Source organism: Durio zibethinus, chromosome 9 (genome assembly GCF_047325235.1).
Source record: "Durio zibethinus cultivar Kanyao isolate XHJ-2024 chromosome 9, ASM4732523v1, whole genome shotgun sequence".
Taxonomy (NCBI): Eukaryota; Viridiplantae; Streptophyta; class Magnoliopsida; order Malvales; family Malvaceae; genus Durio; species Durio zibethinus.
In genome coordinates, this window is record NC_143170.1 from 4,062,898 (window position 1) to 4,083,060 (window position 20,163).

Consider the following 20,163-nt stretch of genomic DNA (forward strand, 5'->3'; position numbering starts at 1 on the left):
CATCGTCCCAGTCCTAACTAAACGTGTAAACTACACCTGTAATCAATCGAATCTAGTCAATACAGTATAAAATTTGAATTAAAATATAATTAAAAATTTAATTTAAATTTTATCAAAATTTTTTTAATTCGAACTTGATTTAATAAAAATTGAATTATTTAAATTTATTCAATTAAATTTAATTAATATATAAAAATTATTAAAGAGATAAACTATATTTGAAGTCTATAAAAGTATATTAGAAAGACTATACATATATGTTACACATTACTTAAACTCAAAAACTTAAACAATTAGATTTTTGAATCTTTTATATATATCTCTTATTTATTTGTGAATTTTGATCAAATTTCACATCGAGATAGGATGACAATTACTTAAATTCGTACGTATTGCCAGAAAAGCAAAAAGATTAACAGGTCAAGTTTTACTACAATTACTTGAAATGCGTTTGGATAACATTCTTTTTCGATTGGGTATGGCTTCAACTATTCCTTAAGCTCGCCAATTAGTTAACCATAGACATATTTTAGTTAATGGTCATACAGTAGATATACCAAGTTATCGCTGTAAACATCGAGATATTATTTCAACGAGGGACGAACAAAAATCTAAAACTCTGATTCAAAATTATCTTGATTCATCCACCCATGGTGAATTACCAAAGCATTTGACCATTCACACATTACAATATAAATGATTAGTCAATCAAATAATAGATAAGAAATGGAGTTTAAGTTATTAGGTTATTGGATCTTTCATGCATATCTCTCGTTCACTTATAACTTTTGATTAAGTTTCACATCGGTTTCCTGTGTGAGTAAGTCTTATCAATACTTTTTTTAGATCAAACAACAACCTCATTTTGTAGTACACTTTTGGGCCACGCCACAACACTCAATCTTATCACCTAAGTTGTCTTAGTGTTCCCTTAAGCTTACACTTACATTCTAAGTTGATTCAACACATTGTCTATTTGATCAATTTGCTTTTGCATATTATCATATATTTACTGTATCCAAGTCAAACCCTTTTAATACCAATGTTCAAGCACATGGACAACACCTTCTGAGACTCGAACCTATTGTATCAAAGTCAAACCCTTTTAATACCGATGTTCGAGCACATGGGCAATACCACTGAAACTCGAACCATCTTTAACCTTGGCTCTGATATCACTTGTTAGGGAGATAAACCACACTTAGAGTCTATAAAAGCACATTAGAAAGCTCATACATACATGTTGGACGTCACTTAAATCCAAAAGCTTAAGCTATTAAGTTTTTGAGTTCTTCGTATATATATAGGGCATTTCATTCAGATTTTCTAATGATATATGATATTTTTACTCACATATGAACCATATCTCAACAAAAATAAGTTTAATTCTTATAATCGACAAAAACTCAATTATTTATGTTTGAGCTTAAACTCTAATTTGAAATATTCTGTTAATTAAAATAATAAAAATATATTTAAATATAAAAATTCGATTAAGTTTGCAAACTACTCGAGTTAAGTATAAAAATATTTAAACTCTACTCGATCGATAAATTGAGTTATTCGAATTCAAGTTTAATTCGATAATAATCGAATCAAATTTAAATTTTATTCTAATCGAATTTGAATAACTTATGAATATTAATATATCATTTATATTCTTAGTCCTAACTCTTATATTTCAGTTGCAGTAAAAGTGGAGAAAAAATTTGATAAAATTGAAAATTCATTTCAATACTTTTTATTTATTTATTTGATTTCAATTAAATTTAAATATTATATATTTGTCAAATTTAAATTAAAAAAAATAAAAAAATAGGTTTTATTAATTTATATATTTTTTAAATTTGTATTGAATAAAACTAATTATTTTATATTTAAAATTATATTAATAATATATAAAAAATTAAATTTCTTAAGCAATCGGATCTAACCATTTGAAAAAAATAAAAAATTTAATCAAATTAAAAAAATTCATAATATAATATATTATTAAAAAAAAATTGAATTGAATTTCAAACGGATTGAAATCATTATCATTTCTATCCAGTTGAACATGTATTATACGGTTCCATACAGTTAGTTTCCCTATCCAGTTGAACATATATTATAAGGGTCTTTTTATTTAGACGGTTCCATACAGTTAGTTTTGTACCGTTCAATTTGTTGCAGTAACAACCATGGCCGCTGCCCCCATAATTAGTTTTTAATTATTTAAAAAACTTGTTCACCTAATTAAAAATAATAATAAAAATTATTGTATTTATAATTAAAAAAATTATTGTCATTATGATTAAAAAAATTTTAATAAAAAATTTATATTAAATAAATTTTATTAAAATTGACATTTAAATTCTACACTAAAATTACAATTACATCCAAATGGCCACTAAATATATTCAATCAAACTCCAAAAAGGATGCAAATTAGTATCAGCTCTAATTATTAACACAATTAACATTTTAACATCAAGTTCACAATACATTTTTAAAACCTTCACTCCAAGTGAGCAATATTTTAATATATAGAGTAATGAATATATATAAACTATATGTAAAGATTAAAGTAAAATTCCATATAAAAAAAGGAAAATTTGAGAATTTTTCTGATTTTGGTCTTTTTATGTTCAATTATAAGTATTTCCATTATTTCAAAGAAATCAAGAAAAAAAATCCAATATAATTTACCAATTTTCCACTTTATTTTTTACTTTATTCAGAAATAATTGTTTTCATGTTAATATATTAATTTCAATGTCAACGACAAACTCATTTTGCTTTTTTTTTTTTTTTTATGACAAATGTTGAGGGACCCAGGGAGAAGAGTAGAGAGGGCAAAATCACCCGAAACCCGTCGGGTTTCGATTCGACCCGACTCCTTAGGGTCGGGTTTTTTTTTTTGAAAATGGGTATCGGGTTGGGTAGGATCGGGTAGAGTAAAAAAAATTTTGGGTTCGGGTCGGGATCGGGTTTTAAGCAAACCCGACCCTACCCGACCTGATATATATAAAAAAATTATTTTTTTAATTTTATATTTATATTTAAAATAATATTTTATTAATTTCGGGTCGGATCAAATTTAATTTTATACAATATCGGATCGGATTGGGTACGTGTATTTAAAATGAAAAAAATGTCGGGTCAAGTACGAATTCGGGTATTGCATATTTAAAATCGGATGGGGTTCGGAGCGAGCAAAAACCCGTCCCCCCGTCCCGCCCCGTTGCCATCACTAGAGAAGAGAGTGCCCCCACATTGGGCTTTAAAGCCCAAGTTTTATGCCGGGTTAGCCGGAGCTGTCGAAACCAGTCAAAAACAATCCGGCCCACTTTGAAAATTACTTATCTAAACTTCAAAAGTCCCAAAAAAAAAAATTGTTTTCAATTTTCGAAACCCGCAATTACAAACCGGCCCTTTCATCATCCTCATCACTCCAGCGAGGCGGACGCGAGACAGGAAATGGCGGTCTCTTCTTTCACACCTAAATCCTAATCATTTTACTCAAAAGGTAATTTATCTTTTATTCAGCCTCCTAATTCTCCTATTTTCCCCATCTAATCTCTCAAAAATTTTTAATTTCTAACTAAATTGACATTCCTAAACTCTCGTAAAAAATCTCCAATTCTCTGACCTTGGCGACTTGATCAAGCTTTTGAAAACCCTAGATATACATATTTTTTTTATTATTCAGATTTTTAGATGATATTGATTTTTCCTTAGCTGATTGTGGTTATTGTTATAAATTTTATTTTAACTTGGACAGGTTTGTAGTTTTTGAAAAAAAAAAATGGATGTGGATTTGGTTGCAAGTGGTATTTTGGAGGAGGATACTATTCCACTTATTGATCACAATACTGTAAGCTTCTAGTTTATTGTTTTTGGATTTATAGTTAATTTAACTATTTTATTTTACAATATCATTTTTATTTGAAATGGTATCTGATATATGTTGTGTTTTTTAGCTTGAAAGGTGAAAACTATAGTGTTACATTAGTGAAAAAAAAATTCAAACGCTTGCAATGGTTTGCAATGGTTTACAATGGTTGTTTGATTTAGAACAATGTGAATTTTTTTTTTTTTTATAAAATTTGCAGGATCTTTCTAATTTTGAGGGTGGAAGATGTGGGATATGCATGGATATTATTATTGACAGGGGGGTTCTTGATTGCTGTCAACACTGGTATTTATCATCAAATTTTTTTAGTTATTTTTGTTATCTTCATTTTTACGCCCTGCGGCTTCTTTAACTAGTTACTGTGGTAGCTAGAAAACTCTTTTTCTTTATGGCACTAGATGGGTGGTTAGGCATCTAGTTTTCCTTGATTATTTTCCTGCAATTTGGATGATATTCTTGATGACAATTATGTTTATCTCAAAGACTAATGAATCTTCTTCCTCAAGGAGTCCAGTTAAAGTGAAGAAGCTTTACTGTTATTTTGTTTTCACTCTCTAATTTAATGGTTTTTCTTTTAAACTTAGCGTTTCATTCAGATTGATTTTAAAGATTCAACTAGTGTTCTGATGTCTACGAATTTTGTTTCATGGACCAAATACAAATTTGAATTTGATCATGTGGGTTCATCTTATGATTTCAGGTTTTGTTTTGCATGTATTGACAACTGGGCAACAATCACAAACCTTTGCCCACTTTGCCAGAGTGAATTTCAGTTGATAACTTGCGTCCCAGTGAGTGATAAATAATTCTTGAAGTATTGAATTTGTCTCCCACATTTTTACGCTAATTATTTTGATCTACCATTGTGATTATGGAGGTATATGATACCATTGGAAGCAACAAGGTTGAGGATGAGTCGTTTTCTAGGTACTTTTTCATTGTGCTTTTTTCCACCTATTAGTTCTGCTTGTCCATCAAAAGAAAAAAAAAATAGTTTATGTTTGACTCTAAAACCTTTATGTCGTACATCATGGTATGCATGTTTTCTTGTGCGTTTAAAAGTCCTTTGATATATTAATCAATGACTTCATCTTTCAACTTTAACATTAAACAAAACATTGCAATTTTGTAGCGTGGATTAGATATCAGAGGTTAAATATGTTTATGGGATACTCCTAACTTATTTATAATATTGACATTCATGATTCCAAGTAAGAAAATTTAGAAATTAAATGATTTTATTAATGATCCTGTCTGATATAATAAATACATTCAAAACGAATATATTATCTTTATAAGAATTATGGTGATTGAGGTGATGAGATTGTTCTTTACGTTCCAATTTTGACGTCTTTCTTCCCTTTTTATCTATGCAGAGATGATGATTGGTCAATTGAAGGGAAGAGCAACACTCTTTCTTTCCCATCATACTATATTGATGAAAATGTAATTATCCTACATCTCCTATCTATTGAGGTTTCTTGCTATTAAACAAATGGGACTCATAAAGTTCTTCTACTTTCCTGAATTGTTAAAAATTCAAATTGTCCAGCTGAAGAGTTGGCCAACATTGGGCTTTAAGATGTACAGTTTGCTAGGTTCATCTATGGTTAATACTGCATCAATACATATTTGTAACTTTGTCCAGGAGTACTCACGATATTGCTTTGTTTCTATAACTAGGATCCAGCATTCAAGACATTTTTTCTTTATGCATGATGGGATAGTAATATATAGCTTCAACTTGGATGAACCTGCTATTGAAATGCATTTGTCAAATGACAAATTCCAGGCATAATATTAAGTTAGAAGATATAAATGCTGATGGCAATGTTAGTCTGAACCAATTGCAGACGTACTTTGATACTTTGTCTAGGACAGTGAACATTCCACGCAGAAGATAGTGTTATTATGTGAATGAAGATGGAACTTCTTATATTTAACATTCATTGTTTATTTTATTTTGTCTACGTGTTTGTAGTGAATGACATTCACCATGTAAACCTTACATACTTGTCTTTTTGTAGGCAGTTATTTGCTTGGATGGGGATGGCTGCAAAATTCGAAGTCAATCCACAATTATTGAGGGAGATCCCAATCTCGATACATCAATTGCCTGTGACTCTTGTGATATATGGTAAACTTGAATCTTTTATTAGACTTCAAATTTATGATTGTTCTTTCCCTTGTTACTTTTGAATCTATCTTTTTTCTCCTTTTATACATTTTTTTTTCTTATTTGGGTAAGGTTCAAATTTACCACTCTCTTAGGGTGATGGATAAATTTACCTATTATCTCAAACCGGTGCAATTTTATACTTTTTAATTTGGTTAAAAAAGGGTAAAAAAATTAATGGTAAAAGAATATTCTGCTAGAAAATAAAGGAATATTCTACATAATATTCTAACTTTTGACTAATTTTGAACCAAATTAGAAAGTAGAATGGTAAAATTGCACCCATTCAAATATAAGTGGTAAATTTGAATCATCACCCTAAGTACAGTGGTAAATTAGGATCTTATCCCTTCCATATTTTACAACTTCGATTTTAATGTGTTCGATGCTTTTTTTTGTTTGTTTTTGCTTCTTCTAATTGTAGGTTGACTAATATCAATTTGTAGTAATGTTATCCCTTAATTGTTTTGCCAACTTGAAATGGTGACAGGTATCATGCATTTTGCGTGGGGTTTGATCCTGAAGGTACATCAGAAGACACATGGTTATGCCCAAGGTAGATTTGGAGAGAGTGATTAATGTGGGTTGTTGTTGTTCTTTGTTCCTCAATTCATCATGGTCCTCTAGATATGCTAAATTAAAGTAGCATGTAGCCAGTATGAATGGAACTTTGGGAGAGGTTAAGTCATAGTGTGATATATATGTACTGGAATTGACTAGCATGGAATGCACTTTAAGGGCTTCTTACATTAGCTATTAGATCAGTTAATAGTAAATGAAATATCTCTAAGGGGGAATAAATTTCTCAATTAGTTCAAAGTCATTTGCCATTTTGGCTTAAAATATTTTCAAGTTGAATGTTGAAATGTGGCTTTTTTGTTTTCTTTGACATGAATTTCTACCTTTATGAGTTCATCCAGAAACTTTTTGTTGTCTTTTTTCCCCTCAGGTTCGTTTGTTTCGCAGAAAATAACTTTTGGAAAATGTTTATATTTTCTTAATTGAAAGGGAATCTTCTATTATTTGGATGAGTTTATGAAAAATGTTTTTCGTTGTTTGATTGTTTTGTAAAAAATGTTTTTTTAAAAATAATATTAATATAACTATTAAAATATTAAAAATTATATATTATTATAGTATGTTGAAATTATTTATTATTAAAATTATTATTATTAAAAAATTAATTATATTTTAATAATAATATTTAATATTAAAATATTATGTTAATTTAAAAATACTTAAAATAAAACTATTTATTATTTTTATATTATCTATTAATATATTGTAATATTATTTATTAATAATATTTATTAATATATTATATTACTAGTATATTATTTATTAATATATTATTATAATATTTTTAATTAATATATTATAAAATTATTTATTAGTATATTATTTATTAGTATAATATAATTTATTTATTAATATAATATTATTTATAAATAAAATTATGCTCAAAAGCATTGATAAATAGTTTTACTCATAAACAGCTCTTTTCCGGAAAATCTTTTCCCCTTTTCAAATCCGGAAGACAATTTTCAGAAAAATGGTCTTATATTCTGTTGACCAGTAAGTTATTTTTCATTGGCCAGCCAATTTTCTGCCAAATAAACACTTGAAAATGCGAAATTACTTTTCGGAAGTCATTTTTCGCGAAACAAATGGTGCCGTACTCTTCTCTAACATTTATGTTCTGGTTTTAATTTTACTGCAGATGTGTAGCAAATCAAGCTTCACAAAAATCTGATGTGATTCCTGAGAAAACAAACAACCAGTATGGTCCAGAGATAGCTAATAGTGAATATGTGACAGAAACTGCTTTATTTGGGAAGTTGTCTGTTTCTATTGCGGATACCGGCGAGACAGCTGTCATTGTCTCAAGGGTGGGAGGAAAGCAGTGGACTGAAGAGCCAAGTGAAAACTTTTTGTCGACCCTTGAAGTAAAAAATGGCCAGAAAATTGAGCTATCTAACTCTGATGACAATTGTTGCGATACAGAGAAACCATCGTGTGATAAGAGCACTATTCAACCAATCTTAATGGGACAGGAGCTGCAGTTGTGTTTATCACGCAATACATTCTCCTCTTCACTTCCAAATTTTTCAGTGCATGATGAGCTTAAGACTAGTCAAGCTGCAGAAACAATAAAAGAACCAAGCAGCTTAGATGGTGTTGGAAATACTTTAGGAAAGTCACTGAATGAATCCTTCACAAGGAGCCAATTATCTGAAAGTGAATCCAGTTTGGGTCTTCATCTTGGTTTATCAATAGGCTCATTTCTGTCTGGTAAGTTAACAAATGTAAGAGCTGTCTTTATCTTTTAAAATTTAATAATCACAGGGTTACTAGAGCATACAACTGAAGTTTTATATCTTATGCACATTTCACTGTATCTAAACCTTTTGCTTAAAGTTGATGATGATAGGAAAGGTGGTGGAAGCAAAGATCAGCTGAATCCAGAGTATGAGCATCAGAGTCACATGGAAGAGCTGTCACCGCTAGGTAAATAAGAAAGTTATCATGAAGCATTCTTCCTATCTTGATACATTTTCCCTCTTGTTATGGTAGCTGTATGTAGGTGAACTTTTACCCAACAGGTAGTTTTGTGAGATTTTCTTTTAAGCAATTCATGTGAGTATGATGCAAACTGCCTTCTTATTTGCTTTCAGATGAGAAAACTGAACCTGATAAGGAGGAAAATGCTGTCTCAATAACTGGTTTAAAAAGGAAGCATGCATATTTCAGGTTCCTTCTCAATTAATGTCCATTGTAATGCTTCTATTTATGTTGTTTAGGTTTCGTTATTTATTTACCTATGTCACTAGTTTTTTTTACTAGTTGCCATATTCCCTTTTCTTTTCTCTTTTAGGGGATGGGGGTGGGTAGGAAATATGTCTTTTGGGCAAATAATGCTTCTATTTATGTTGTTTAAGTTTTGTGATTTTTTACCTATGCACTAGTGTTTTTTTTCCTAATTGCTATATTTGCTTTTCTTTTTTTAAGGGTAGTGGGTGTGGGTGGGGAAGAATTGCTGTTGATTGGTTCGTTAAGTTGCATCATTTTCTAAATTTTTCTCATTTTAAAATTTTGCATTCTTCATTTCATTTGCTTAAAATTCTTGACTTGTCCACCCTGATTCTTGATATGCATTAGGAGTGATGTTGTTATAAGTTCTGATGGTGAAGAAACCAAAGGTAAGAATGAGACTGAAGCTTTTGAAAAGAAGATTAGAGTTGAGGGATTGGTTCATACGGCTCCAGACAGCCAAGGTAATGCATCTGTATCAGATGATACACTAAAAAGCCCTACTCTGAAAGCCGTTTCTAGAGATGGCAAGGTAAAAAATCATCCAGAAAAGGAAGATTCCATTCCTAATATAATGAGTATTGTTCAGAGTGCAAGCCGTAGAACTTCTTCCAAGGGGCTTGGATGTCGAAATCCTGCTGATGAATCCCCAAAAGGAGAAAATTCAGTTGGCTTGAGAGTCAAAAAAATCATGAGGAGAGCATCTGAGGATAAGGAGTCATCCGTTGTTGTGCAAGAACTAAGAAAAGAAATTAGGGAGGCTGTCCGTGACAGATCCTCTAAAGAATTTGGAGAAAACCTTTTTGACCCAAAACTTCTTGCTGCTTTCAGAGCTGCTATATCAGGACCAAAAACTGAAACCGTAAAAAAATTATCACCTTCGGCTGTGAAGATGAAGAAATCCTTGTTGCAGAAGGGTAAAGTTCGTGAAAATCTAACGAAGAAAATTTATGGAGATTCTAATGGAAGGCGGAGACGTGCATGGGACCGGGACTGTGAAGTTGAATTTTGGAAGTATCGCTGCATGAGAGCTTCAAAGCCTGAAAAGATTGAAACTTTGAAGTCAGTTCTTGACCTCCTACGAAAGAATCCAGGGGGCTCAGAGGGGGTGCCAATATCTGAATGCCAGGCATCCAACCCCATTCTTTCCAGATTGTATTTAGCAGATACATCTGTTTTCCCACGGAAGGATGATATAAGGCCCTTGTCAGCACTTAAAACTACAGGTAGTTCTGAACACAGCAGAGAACATGTTTCAGTAGAAAAAACTCCCGTGTCATCTCTTGATATTCGTACTGTAAAAAATATGGAAGCAAACAAGGTTTCATCAAAGCTTGGTGTTCTGTCAACTAATCTTAAAGGAACTAAGACAAGTTTTTTGAACTCAAAAGGTACTGCTACCTCTAGTAAAGTCAATTCTAACAGAGGTTCAGAAGGGTCTTCAACGTCTCCATCAAGTAATTCTAAAGTTGAATCGCAGAAGGAAGTGGCTGCGAAGTCTGATGATGTAAAAGTTGATAAAAGGAAATTGGCCCTGGCAGTGCTTGCCAGGAAAAGGGCGGCAGAGAGCAAAAACGGAACACAAGAAAGGCAGGAGGATAATGCGGTTTTTAAAGGAAACTATCCCTTGCTAGTATGCAATTTTTTGTTTTACAATTTTCTCTGGACATGATTTTTGATATCTGAAGTTTTTTGTTAGAAAAGCATCCTCATTTTTCTTTTTTCCCCTTCTGATTGCTTCAAGCAGGCTCAGCTTCCAGTGGACATGAGGCCATCACTGGCACCCAGTCGGCATAATAAAGTCCCTGTATCAGTTAGGCAGGTATGTAATGCTTTGAATTGTGTCTTTGCTTTCTTACAACCATGCTTGAGTATTCTTTGTTTAGTAGTATTCACTCTGCTCTTTTGATCTTTGGATACAAAAAATTAGAGAAGCACAGATGGAGGTGGATAATTCTTAAATATTTATTGTACAGGCACAGCTTTACCGCCTGACAGAACACTTCTTAAGAAAAGCAAATCTGCCCATCATTCGCAGAACTGCTGAAACAGAGTTGGCTGTTGCTGATGCAATTAATATTGAAAGAGAGGTTGCTGATAGGTCAAACAGCAAAGTAGTATATTTGAACTTGTGTTCCCAGGAGATATTGCATCGTTTGGATGACAGCAAGTGTGTTAGAGCCAAAGAATCAGATACTTCATCCCCTTCAGAAATCTCTGTTGATAGGCAAGACCAAGTTAATGATGCATGTTCAACAGATCCCGTGGTTTTGGAAGCACTTAGAAATGCAGGCCTTTTGTCTGATTCCCCTCCAAGTAGTCCACATCATAAAACTGAGGTCCCTAATGAGGTAGATGATTCCTCAGTCAAGATCAGGGAAGAGGAGCCTGATAATGTATTTGAAATGGATACTCATTTGGAGGCAGATATTTATGGTGATTTTGAGTATGATCTAGAAGATGAAGATTATATTGGTGTTAGTGCTGAAAAGGCTCCTAAGTTACAACCTGAAGAAGGTGTGTCAAAAATGAAAGTAGTTTTCTCCACTTTTAACATGGAGAGGTCAAAATCAAATAATCTTGCAGATTCCGAGGATCATGAGAAGTTGGGGAATTTTGTGGTACCCAATGAGTCTTCCTGTTTGCTGAAGAATAACAATGATGTTGTAATCAAATGCTCCACTGTGGATGACGAGACTGATAGGTCTTGTGCTGTTCTGGAATCCTTACATGATGAGGAAGGTGAAGAGCTTTCCATTGCAGAATGTGATGAATTATATGGTCCCGACAAAGAGCCACTGATAATCAAATATTCAGAAGCATCCCAAAAGATATATGGGTTAGTTGATGCAGAAGCTCTAGCAGAGAATACAGCTACTGAAGATAATGAAAAACATGGATTGCACCATATAGTAAATGCATCTGAACCTGGAATTCAGAGCAAGGAAGGAAATAAAGTTGTTGACACTCTTGGTCATGGCTCATCTGGTGGAGAAAGTTCTGCTGACCAAATTCAAACAGGTGAAAATGTTAAAAAGAAAGAAAAGAAATCCAACATGGAGACTGACAAACAGTCTAACGGTGATAATCCTGTATCCAAGAAGGTACTACTTAATGCCATCCTTTTTGTCTTTTTTTTTTCTCCCGATGCATGCAATATAGAATTCTTGGTTGCTATAGTATCAATTTCACAAAACTGATTAGGACCACAGAAATCTTCTGTATATTAGGGCTTGTTTTCTTTGCGGACTTGCATTCTGCTGCTCAATACTTATATAATGCTTTTCAGGTGGAGGCCTACATCAAAGAACATATCCGGCCACTCTGTAAGAGTGGTGTGATAACAACTGAACAATATAGGTGGGCTGTGGGAAAAGCCACTGAAAAGGTTATGAAATACCACTTAAATGCCAAGAATGCTAATTTCTTAATCAAGGAAGGTGAGAAGGTAAAGAAACTTGCTGAGCAATACATCGAGGCAGCCCAGCAAAAGGAAAAAACTGATCCTCTATGACGACATTCATTTCCACTTTTATCTAATTCCTTAGTGCTCTTGCACGTTGTTTTAGACCCTCCACAACCCCCCCCCCCCCCCCCCCCGGCTTTTGCTTTTTGATCAGTGTGAATTGCAGATTGTTGAGGTCTCGAGGAATCCAAGCTGACAGAAAGGTGGCTCACGCATCATGTAAATGGAGAATTCGACATAATCAAATTTGATTACCAGGCCTGCCTTGGATGTATATTTGCCCTCATTGTCATAGCTCTTGAGATTTATGGTGACGATATGTTAGGCCAACGCAAGTTGTCCAGGAAATGTATATTTGCTGCTGAGATTTTCAATGTTAAAAGATGGTGACATCCGCTATGCGTACAGTATCAGAGCATGGATGACGTTTGTTTCTCGTTAAACTCAACAAGCGCATTGATAATTCCATTAATGTCTGCTTATTTTATTGGACTGTTTTAGAGTATTGCACTTTTGCTGAAGGACTCAGTTGACCTCTGAAATGTATTATAAAAAAGTAAAATTTAACCTGTAAGAAATTTCAATAAAGTGATAAATGTAATAAAAGTTGTTATCAGAATTAAATTATATGAGTTTAATAGGATTGCTATGGATGATATATAAATAAAGACTTTTGTGATGCATGAAAGCTTAATATTATTATCTTGAATAGGCTGCTAGTAGAATATTATTCTTTAATTTCTTGCAAAGTTGTAGATTACTGTTTTTTTAACAGAATCCTACTAATTTAGATGAATGAAATTACAGATATCTATATATATATGTGTATATATATAAAACAGCCTTTAAATATCCTAAGGTGGGCTGCGCTTTTATTTGGGGAAAAGTGTTCTGGGCGAAACTTTTTTTTAAAGAAAAGGGTGGGCCGAGCTTATCAAAGGCCAGTCACGCCTGACCCAAATTTATTTACTCTTTCAGATTCTGGATCTGGATAAGCTGAAACCTGGAAACCAACTACCAACTCCCATTTCTTCTTCAGTTCTTCCTCCTTTCAATTTATCGAAAACCCTAGTTGGATAAACCCTATTCTGCAATTTTGGTGAAGGAAAGTGATGGAGAATATTGGTTTATTCCAATGCCCCATTTTAAAAACCTAATGCTCTCCTAGTTTGCTGAAAAAGATGACCACTATTGACACTCTCATCTCAGCTAGGGTTATTTTTCCAAAACCCTACTCTACTCCTACCAAATCAACCCCCAAACGAATAAAGCCCTTGAATTTGACCCGAAATTTCGAATCAAGAACTTCATTTCTTCATCGATCGTTCACGGTTCTTTGCGAATTACAATCCTCACATCCCGGTGACAAGGGCAAGCCCAAAGGGGATGATTTTGTGACAAGGGTTTTGAAGGAAAACCCTAGCCAGGTGGAAACCCGGTTCCTAGTTGGCAACAAGATTTACACCTTGAAGGAAAAAGAGGATTTAAGTAAAGGTACTAATCTGGGTTTGATTGAAATTTTGAAGAAAAAATTGAATTCAAAAGAGACATTGAAAAATGAAAGCAATGAGAATGAAAGAGAGACTGAAATGAATAGTGAAAATGACAATGTGTATTTGAAGGATATTTTGAGGGAGTATAAAGGGAAGCTTTACGTGCCAGAGCAGATTTTTGGGGCAGAGTTATCTGAGGAGGAGGAATTCGAGAAGAATTTGGAGGAATTACCCAAAATGAGCTTGGAGGATTTTAGTAAAGCTATGAAGAATGATAAGGTTAAATTGTTGACTTCCAAGGAGGTTTCTGGTGTTTCTTATGTAGGTGGGTATAGGGACTTTGTTGTGGATTTGAAGGATATTCCTGGTGACAAGAGCTTGCAAAGGACTAAATGGTGAATTTTAACATGGCTCGCGATTTTTTTATGTTGTATTTCTTTGCAGTTCTCTGATAATATGTCTATACGGTTTGTGTTATCTTTGTAGGGCAATGAGGTTAGACGAGAGTGAAGCTCAAGCTCTTTTAAGTGAATACACTGGACAACGATATGAAATTGGGAGGCACATGACGGTGATCAATCATTTAACTCCTCTTTCATTCTCTAGTTATAGATGAAATTGCTATCTATGAGTATTTTATAGATTAAGTACCAGATGGCTGTAAGGATGCCATATTTTGAAAGCCATGGATACGTTCACTATGTACCTGTGTATTGATGTATAAATACCTTGGTTGTTTATGATAGCCATAGACAAAAGCATCCACATAAGAATTTAAATTGGACTGAAATGGTGAAGTTCACATCTACTTAGCATGATCATAGTTTCTGTTATAAGAGTTGCCTTGATTACTTGAATTTTATATAACATGAAAATGCGGAATTTGGTTAGTATTATCTTTAATTAAATATTAATGCTATATTTTTACTTGGTATTTTGTGTAAATACAGTGTGCAGAATGCAGATCATTATGCATATCATAGGCATTGAAGCATTTTTGGTGCATGAGTGTTGGGTGATCTATATCATTTTGGTTCCTTTATTAATCTCCATTACGACTTAAATTTGTGCTGCAGTCTTGGGTGGGAAAAGTACCAGAGTATCCTCATCCAGTGGCATCTTCCATGTCCAGCAGAATGATGGTAGAGCTTGGAACGGTGACTGCCATAATGGCTGCAGCAACAGTTGTTGTTGGAGGGTTCCTAGCAGCTGCTGTATTTGGTGTCACCAGTTTTGTCTTTGTAACAACTGTATATGTTGTATGGCCCATAGCGAAACCATTTGTTAAACTTTTTCTTGGTATCATCTTCAGTATATTAGAGAGGCTTTGGGATAATCTTGTTGATGTGTCCAGTGAGGGGGGGATTTTGTCCAAGTTGTATGAAGTTTATACTTTTGGTGGTATATCTGCTAGTCTTGAGTTGCTAAGACCAATCACATTTGTCCTTTTAACCATGGTTTTGCTTGTCCGTTTCACACTTTCAAGCAGACCTAAGAACTTCAAGAAATGGGTAAACATTGCTCATCTCTGCAATTTTTATTGTTGAATCTGGTTTATTTATTGTAAAGAGTTTGGAATAATATTGTTTATAAAATGGCAGGGTCTATGGCAAGGCATTGATTTTTCTCGATCTAAAGCAGAAGCTCGTGTTGATGTTAGTATTGAAATATTACTTGTTTGTCTTTATCTTACCTGAGCTCTGTATTGCATATCTAAAGCTACTTTGAAAGTCTATTCTTTCAGGGTTCAACTGGAGTTAAGTTTAGTGATGTGGCGGGCATAGATGAAGCAGTTGAGGAACTTCAAGAGGTATCCTTTTTTCCATCTTGAAATATTGATGAAGGAGAAGTAGGCTTTCCTGTTTGAGTTTTGCGAATTTTCTTTCTTTTGCCATTTCTCATCTTCTATGTCATGTATATATATATATATATATATATAGCTATATTTTTGGATGAGAGTCTTCTGTTATAATTAATGGTGTCTTGTTAATTCTTAATATTTTTCTATTAGTTGGTGAGATATTTGAAGAATCCAGAATTATTTGATAAGATAGGAATAAAACCTCCTCATGGGGTTCTTCTGGAGGGCCCCCCCGGGTGTGGCAAGGTCAGCTTTTTGTTAACAGTTTTGCAAAATGTGCTGTGGAATTTCCTTACCTATCTATCTGAAGTATCTCATACTTTTCCAGACCTTAGTTGCCAAGGCTATAGCTGGTGAAGCAGGTGTTCCATTCTACCAAATGGCAGGCTCAGAATTTGTAGAAGTTTTAGTCGGTGTTGGTTCTGCTCGTATCAGGGATCTATTTAAGAGAGCCAAGGTAATAATTCTGTAATTTTTTAATCTTTGTTTGCTACTGGAACAAGTAGCTGTTAATCATGGTGGAGTCCTTGTAATCTAGATTCCATAATTTGATACTTTATCTTGAAGAAAGTTGTTGGGCATCTCTATAATAATTGAGAAAACAGAGAAATATTGCAGACTTTTGGGGCACCCTTGAAATTAGCTTACCATATTACTACTGCATTATTGGTTTTCGTGTTATAAGTGCTGGATTCTTTTTATTTACAAATGCTTGGTGGTGTTATGTGCTTTGGATCTTCTGTTGAGAAATTCATGATTTCTCTCTGCAGGTAAACAAACCATCAGTTATATTCATTGATGAAATTGATGCTTTAGCAACTAGGTATGGTAATCTTATCGTAACTCCCTGTTTTTTGCTTTTGTTTTTATGTGCACAGAACATCTTGACACCACACCATTTGCTAACATCTTCTGTGAAGGCAAACGAAATATATGCTTCGCAAATATTAGTTGGAACTAAGCTGTGCATATTTTGCATCTGACTTAAATCAAGTGCTTGGAATTGGAAATATAATGGGTTAGCTTGTATGTTATTTAATAAAACTCTGAGAATAGGCCAGATTCGGTGTCTTTTACTGGACTAATTTCATAGTAACTATGAGTAGGACCAATTGACCAACGTTAATGGACAGGAGATAAACTTAGCTGTCTTGTAGATCATATGTGAATAATTTTGGGTTATTTTCTCTTTCTTTCTTTCTGATCAGGCGTCAAGGGATTTTCAAGGAATCAACCGATCACCTGTATAATGCAGCCACTCAAGAGCGGGAAACTACATTGAATCAGCTACTAATAGAGCTTGATGGGTTTGATACTGGGAAAGGTGTTATATTTTTAGGTGCTACAAATCGTAAGGATTTGTTAGATCCTGCTCTTCTTCGACCAGGTCGTTTTGATCGCAAGGTTGACTTCCATCACTGTATTAGCAAATGTAATTAGTTAGCACATCTTATCTGATAGAGAAATAATTAAAGGAAAATTCTAAACAAATTTGACATTTCAACCAACAGAGAAAGTTGTTGAAGTGTAACATTTTATTTGTTTCTCAAGTATGTGCTTTTCTAAGAGTTATAATCATGCCTCATAGTCACACTTATATCCTCTCCTTTTCATCTTTCCTATGCACTCTCTGTTGGTTGGATCCGTTATACTTGAAGTGTGTTCATGAAGAGTCTCTTTGTTACTTTTATTTTATGAATTCCTTTGTAAGCTGTGGTGGTTTTATGTAGATAAGAATTCGTCCCCCAAATGCTAAGGGGCGATTGCAAATTTTGAAAATTCATGCAAGCAAAGTGAAGATGTCAGAGTCTGTTGATTTGTCTTCTTATGCAAATAACTTACCAGGTATGCATTCAACTTAATGATTTTTCTTAATTTTCTATTTTGATAAGTGAAATCATGTATTTTCTTAGTAAGATGGATTGAAACATGGTTGACTTGACTGGTTCATTTCTATTTTAATAACCAAAATAATGTATTTTCTTGATAGGATGGACTGGAGCAAAATTGGCTCAACTAGTCCAAGAGGCTGCTCTTGTGGCCGTCAGGAAAAGGCATGAATCAATTCTTCGGTCAGATATGGATGATGCAGTAGACCGACTAACTGTGGGACCTAAGCGTGTTGGTATTGAGTTGAGTCATCTGGGACTGTCTCATAGAGCAACTACTGAAGTTGGAGTCGCTATGACTTCTCATCTTCTTAGGCGATATGAAAATGCGGAAGTTGAATGTTGTGATCGCATATCAATTGTTCCTCGTGGCCAGGTGCTACTTGTATCCTTATTTTCGATCGTCTTTTCTTTTTTCCCATCCTTTTCTTTTTACTATTTTTTTCTTTGAGAAAGTTAATGTTGATGCTTGGCCATCAAGCATGATTATAACTTCACCTAAAGTGAGACAAAATAAAAGCACATTATTGCTTGACATGCTCAGGGGCATAGCTAAAGGGATTTCCATTGCCAAACATGTGCCGATGTTTCAAGTGATTATTGACATTGATTGTTGACAATAAACTGTTTCAAGTGATTTATGCAGACACTATCACAAGTTGTGTTTCATCGGCTTGATGATGAATCATACACGTTTGAGCGCCGACCGCAGCTGTTGCATCGCCTTCAGGTGTGAATTTCAAGTTGGTAGTTATAATTTGATTGTATGGGCCCTTGTCTGGATTTTGTTGACATTCTTAATGTGAGTCGTTGATTATGTGAAGGTTTTTCTTGGGGGAAGAGCTGCAGAAGAGGTCATTTATGGGCGGGACACCTCTAGGGCATCACTTAACTACCTTGCAGATGCATCTTGGCTTGCTCGCAAAATTTTAACCATGTTAGTTGTTAAAACTGCTGCATGCTTATAATCTTTCTACCTGTGGGAAATGGTGTTAATATCAGGTCTTATGTCTCTTCCATCAGATGGAACTTGGAGACTCCAATGGTCATACACGGAGAACCACCACCTTGGAGAAAGAAAGTTAAATTTGTGGGTCCACGTCTAGACTTTGAAGGATCTCTTTACAATGGCTACGGCCTAATTGAACCTCCTGTCAACTTCAATTTGGACGATGAAACTGCAGAGAGGAGTGAGAAACTACTACGTGATATGTATGGAAGGACAGTTTCTCTTCTTAGGAGGAACCATGCAGCTTTGCTCAAAGCAGTAAAGGTAATATGATTTGCTGTCATCTCCTACTCGCATTATGTTTATTTGAAATGAATGAGCTAGTATCTCAAGTAGTAAAAAAGTTCCAAGAAATAAGACTTCATGATTGATAAGAAATGAGTCTACCCTTACCCAGGAGAAGGGAAAGCTTCACTATTTTTGAATGGTGATAAATTTTTATTAAGAGATGTAAAAAATGAGCAAGGGATAGGCATGGAACGAAAACAACCAACCCAGAAACAAATTTAAAGCCCCTTCCCTATAACTCAACTAAGTGAACTCTCTAGAAAAAAAGCGAGAGGAGGTTTTTCCCTGTCAACTCTTTGAAATTTTATGGAAAGCAATTGACTTGTATTTCTTCTCTGCTGCTTCAACCCTTGGGAAAAGTTTCATTTGGGTTCAGTCTTTTTTCTTGCATGGATTGTTGAGCAGCTGTGTCCTATAACCATTGCACTTTGTTTTTGCAGGTTCTTCTCAATCAAAAGGAGATCAGAGGGGAGGAAATTGACTTCATTTTAGATAAATATCCTCCTCAAACTCCGTTGAGTCTTCTTTTGAAAGAGGAAAACCCAGGCAGTCTTTCTTTTATCAAACAGGAACAAGAGCGTGACTTTGAGCGTGTGCTGCCAACTCATTCAACGTCAGAAACACTTTGACTACGGCGGATGCAGCTGTAGCCCGTGTGACATTGACGCGGGCTTTTCAATTTTCTTGGTCCTATTTCTTTGGTAAAGAAGGCCTGCTTGTAGCACAGGCTACAACAAAGCTTATTGCACGAGGGCACATCATGTAGTAGTAATTTTTTGGTGCATACATCGTCTTTTTCTTCTTCATCTGTTCATACAAGTTGGTTTCTGATTTTTTTTTTTTTTTACTTGTCAACGTAATTAATTCAAAGATTTTCAACTGAATAACCAAAGGAAGTCATACACTTCTTTTACTATTTCTTTCTTCATTTATATCAATTAAAACTTTAAATCTTACAATAACGTTCTTGGAATGCATCGTAAGGCATCAGGACTGACGAAGTAAGCGGGGTTTGGATGGCAGAGATATTGTTTCCGGAAGATTTGGATTCGAGGCTGAAATAACCCACAAACAAAAATGGAAAATTCCTAACCTCCCCTCCTATCTTTAAAAAGCCCATTGGCTACTTTTGTTTTGTTTTTCTTGCTCTCTGTCCCGCTGGTCTTTCCCCGCAAGAAGCCAAGGCCAACCGTCGGTACAATTTCTGATGGAAACAAAAATTTCCTTCCTCCAGTCATTCTCTCTCTCTAAGAAACCCTTTCTCGCTCTGTGTCCT

The 20,163-nt window shown here is 34.1% G+C and overlaps 2 protein-coding genes across 3 annotated transcripts; both read left to right on the forward strand.

Annotated features, from left to right (window-relative positions):
• Positions 1-3,375: 3,375 nt before the first annotated feature.
• On the forward strand, positions 3,376-12,974 carry LOC111307630 (RING/U-box protein). Of its 2 annotated transcripts, XM_022905683.2 has the most exons (15): positions 3,376-3,507; positions 3,763-3,855; positions 4,094-4,179; positions 4,595-4,685; positions 4,772-4,821; positions 5,271-5,340; positions 5,922-6,031; positions 6,561-6,626; positions 7,791-8,362; positions 8,489-8,578; positions 8,746-8,821; positions 9,230-10,514; positions 10,629-10,703; positions 10,858-11,985; positions 12,171-12,974. In XM_022905683.2, the coding sequence occupies exons 2-15, from the start codon at positions 3,787-3,789 to the stop codon at positions 12,393-12,395; spliced, it is 3,993 nt and encodes a 1,330-aa protein (XP_022761418.2). In that variant the 5' UTR covers positions 3,376-3,507; positions 3,763-3,786; the 3' UTR covers positions 12,396-12,974. The 2 variants fall into 2 exon arrangements, with proteins under 2 accessions (XP_022761418.2, XP_022761443.2); XM_022905708.2 differs by lacking the exon at positions 4,094-4,179.
• Positions 12,975-13,340: 366 nt separating this feature from the next.
• On the forward strand, positions 13,341-19,803 carry LOC111307664 (putative inactive ATP-dependent zinc metalloprotease FTSHI 1, chloroplastic). The gene is made up of 15 exons (XM_022905745.2): positions 13,341-14,235; positions 14,327-14,411; positions 14,917-15,351; positions 15,442-15,495; positions 15,585-15,650; positions 15,852-15,947; positions 16,030-16,158; positions 16,472-16,524; positions 16,910-17,105; positions 17,432-17,546; positions 17,692-17,966; positions 18,237-18,320; positions 18,415-18,527; positions 18,614-18,863; positions 19,328-19,803. Exons 1-15 carry the CDS (start codon positions 13,529-13,531, stop codon positions 19,514-19,516), a joined length of 2,847 nt encoding a protein of 948 aa, XP_022761480.2. The 5' UTR covers positions 13,341-13,528; the 3' UTR covers positions 19,517-19,803.
• The last annotated feature ends 360 nt before the right edge of the window (positions 19,804-20,163 follow it).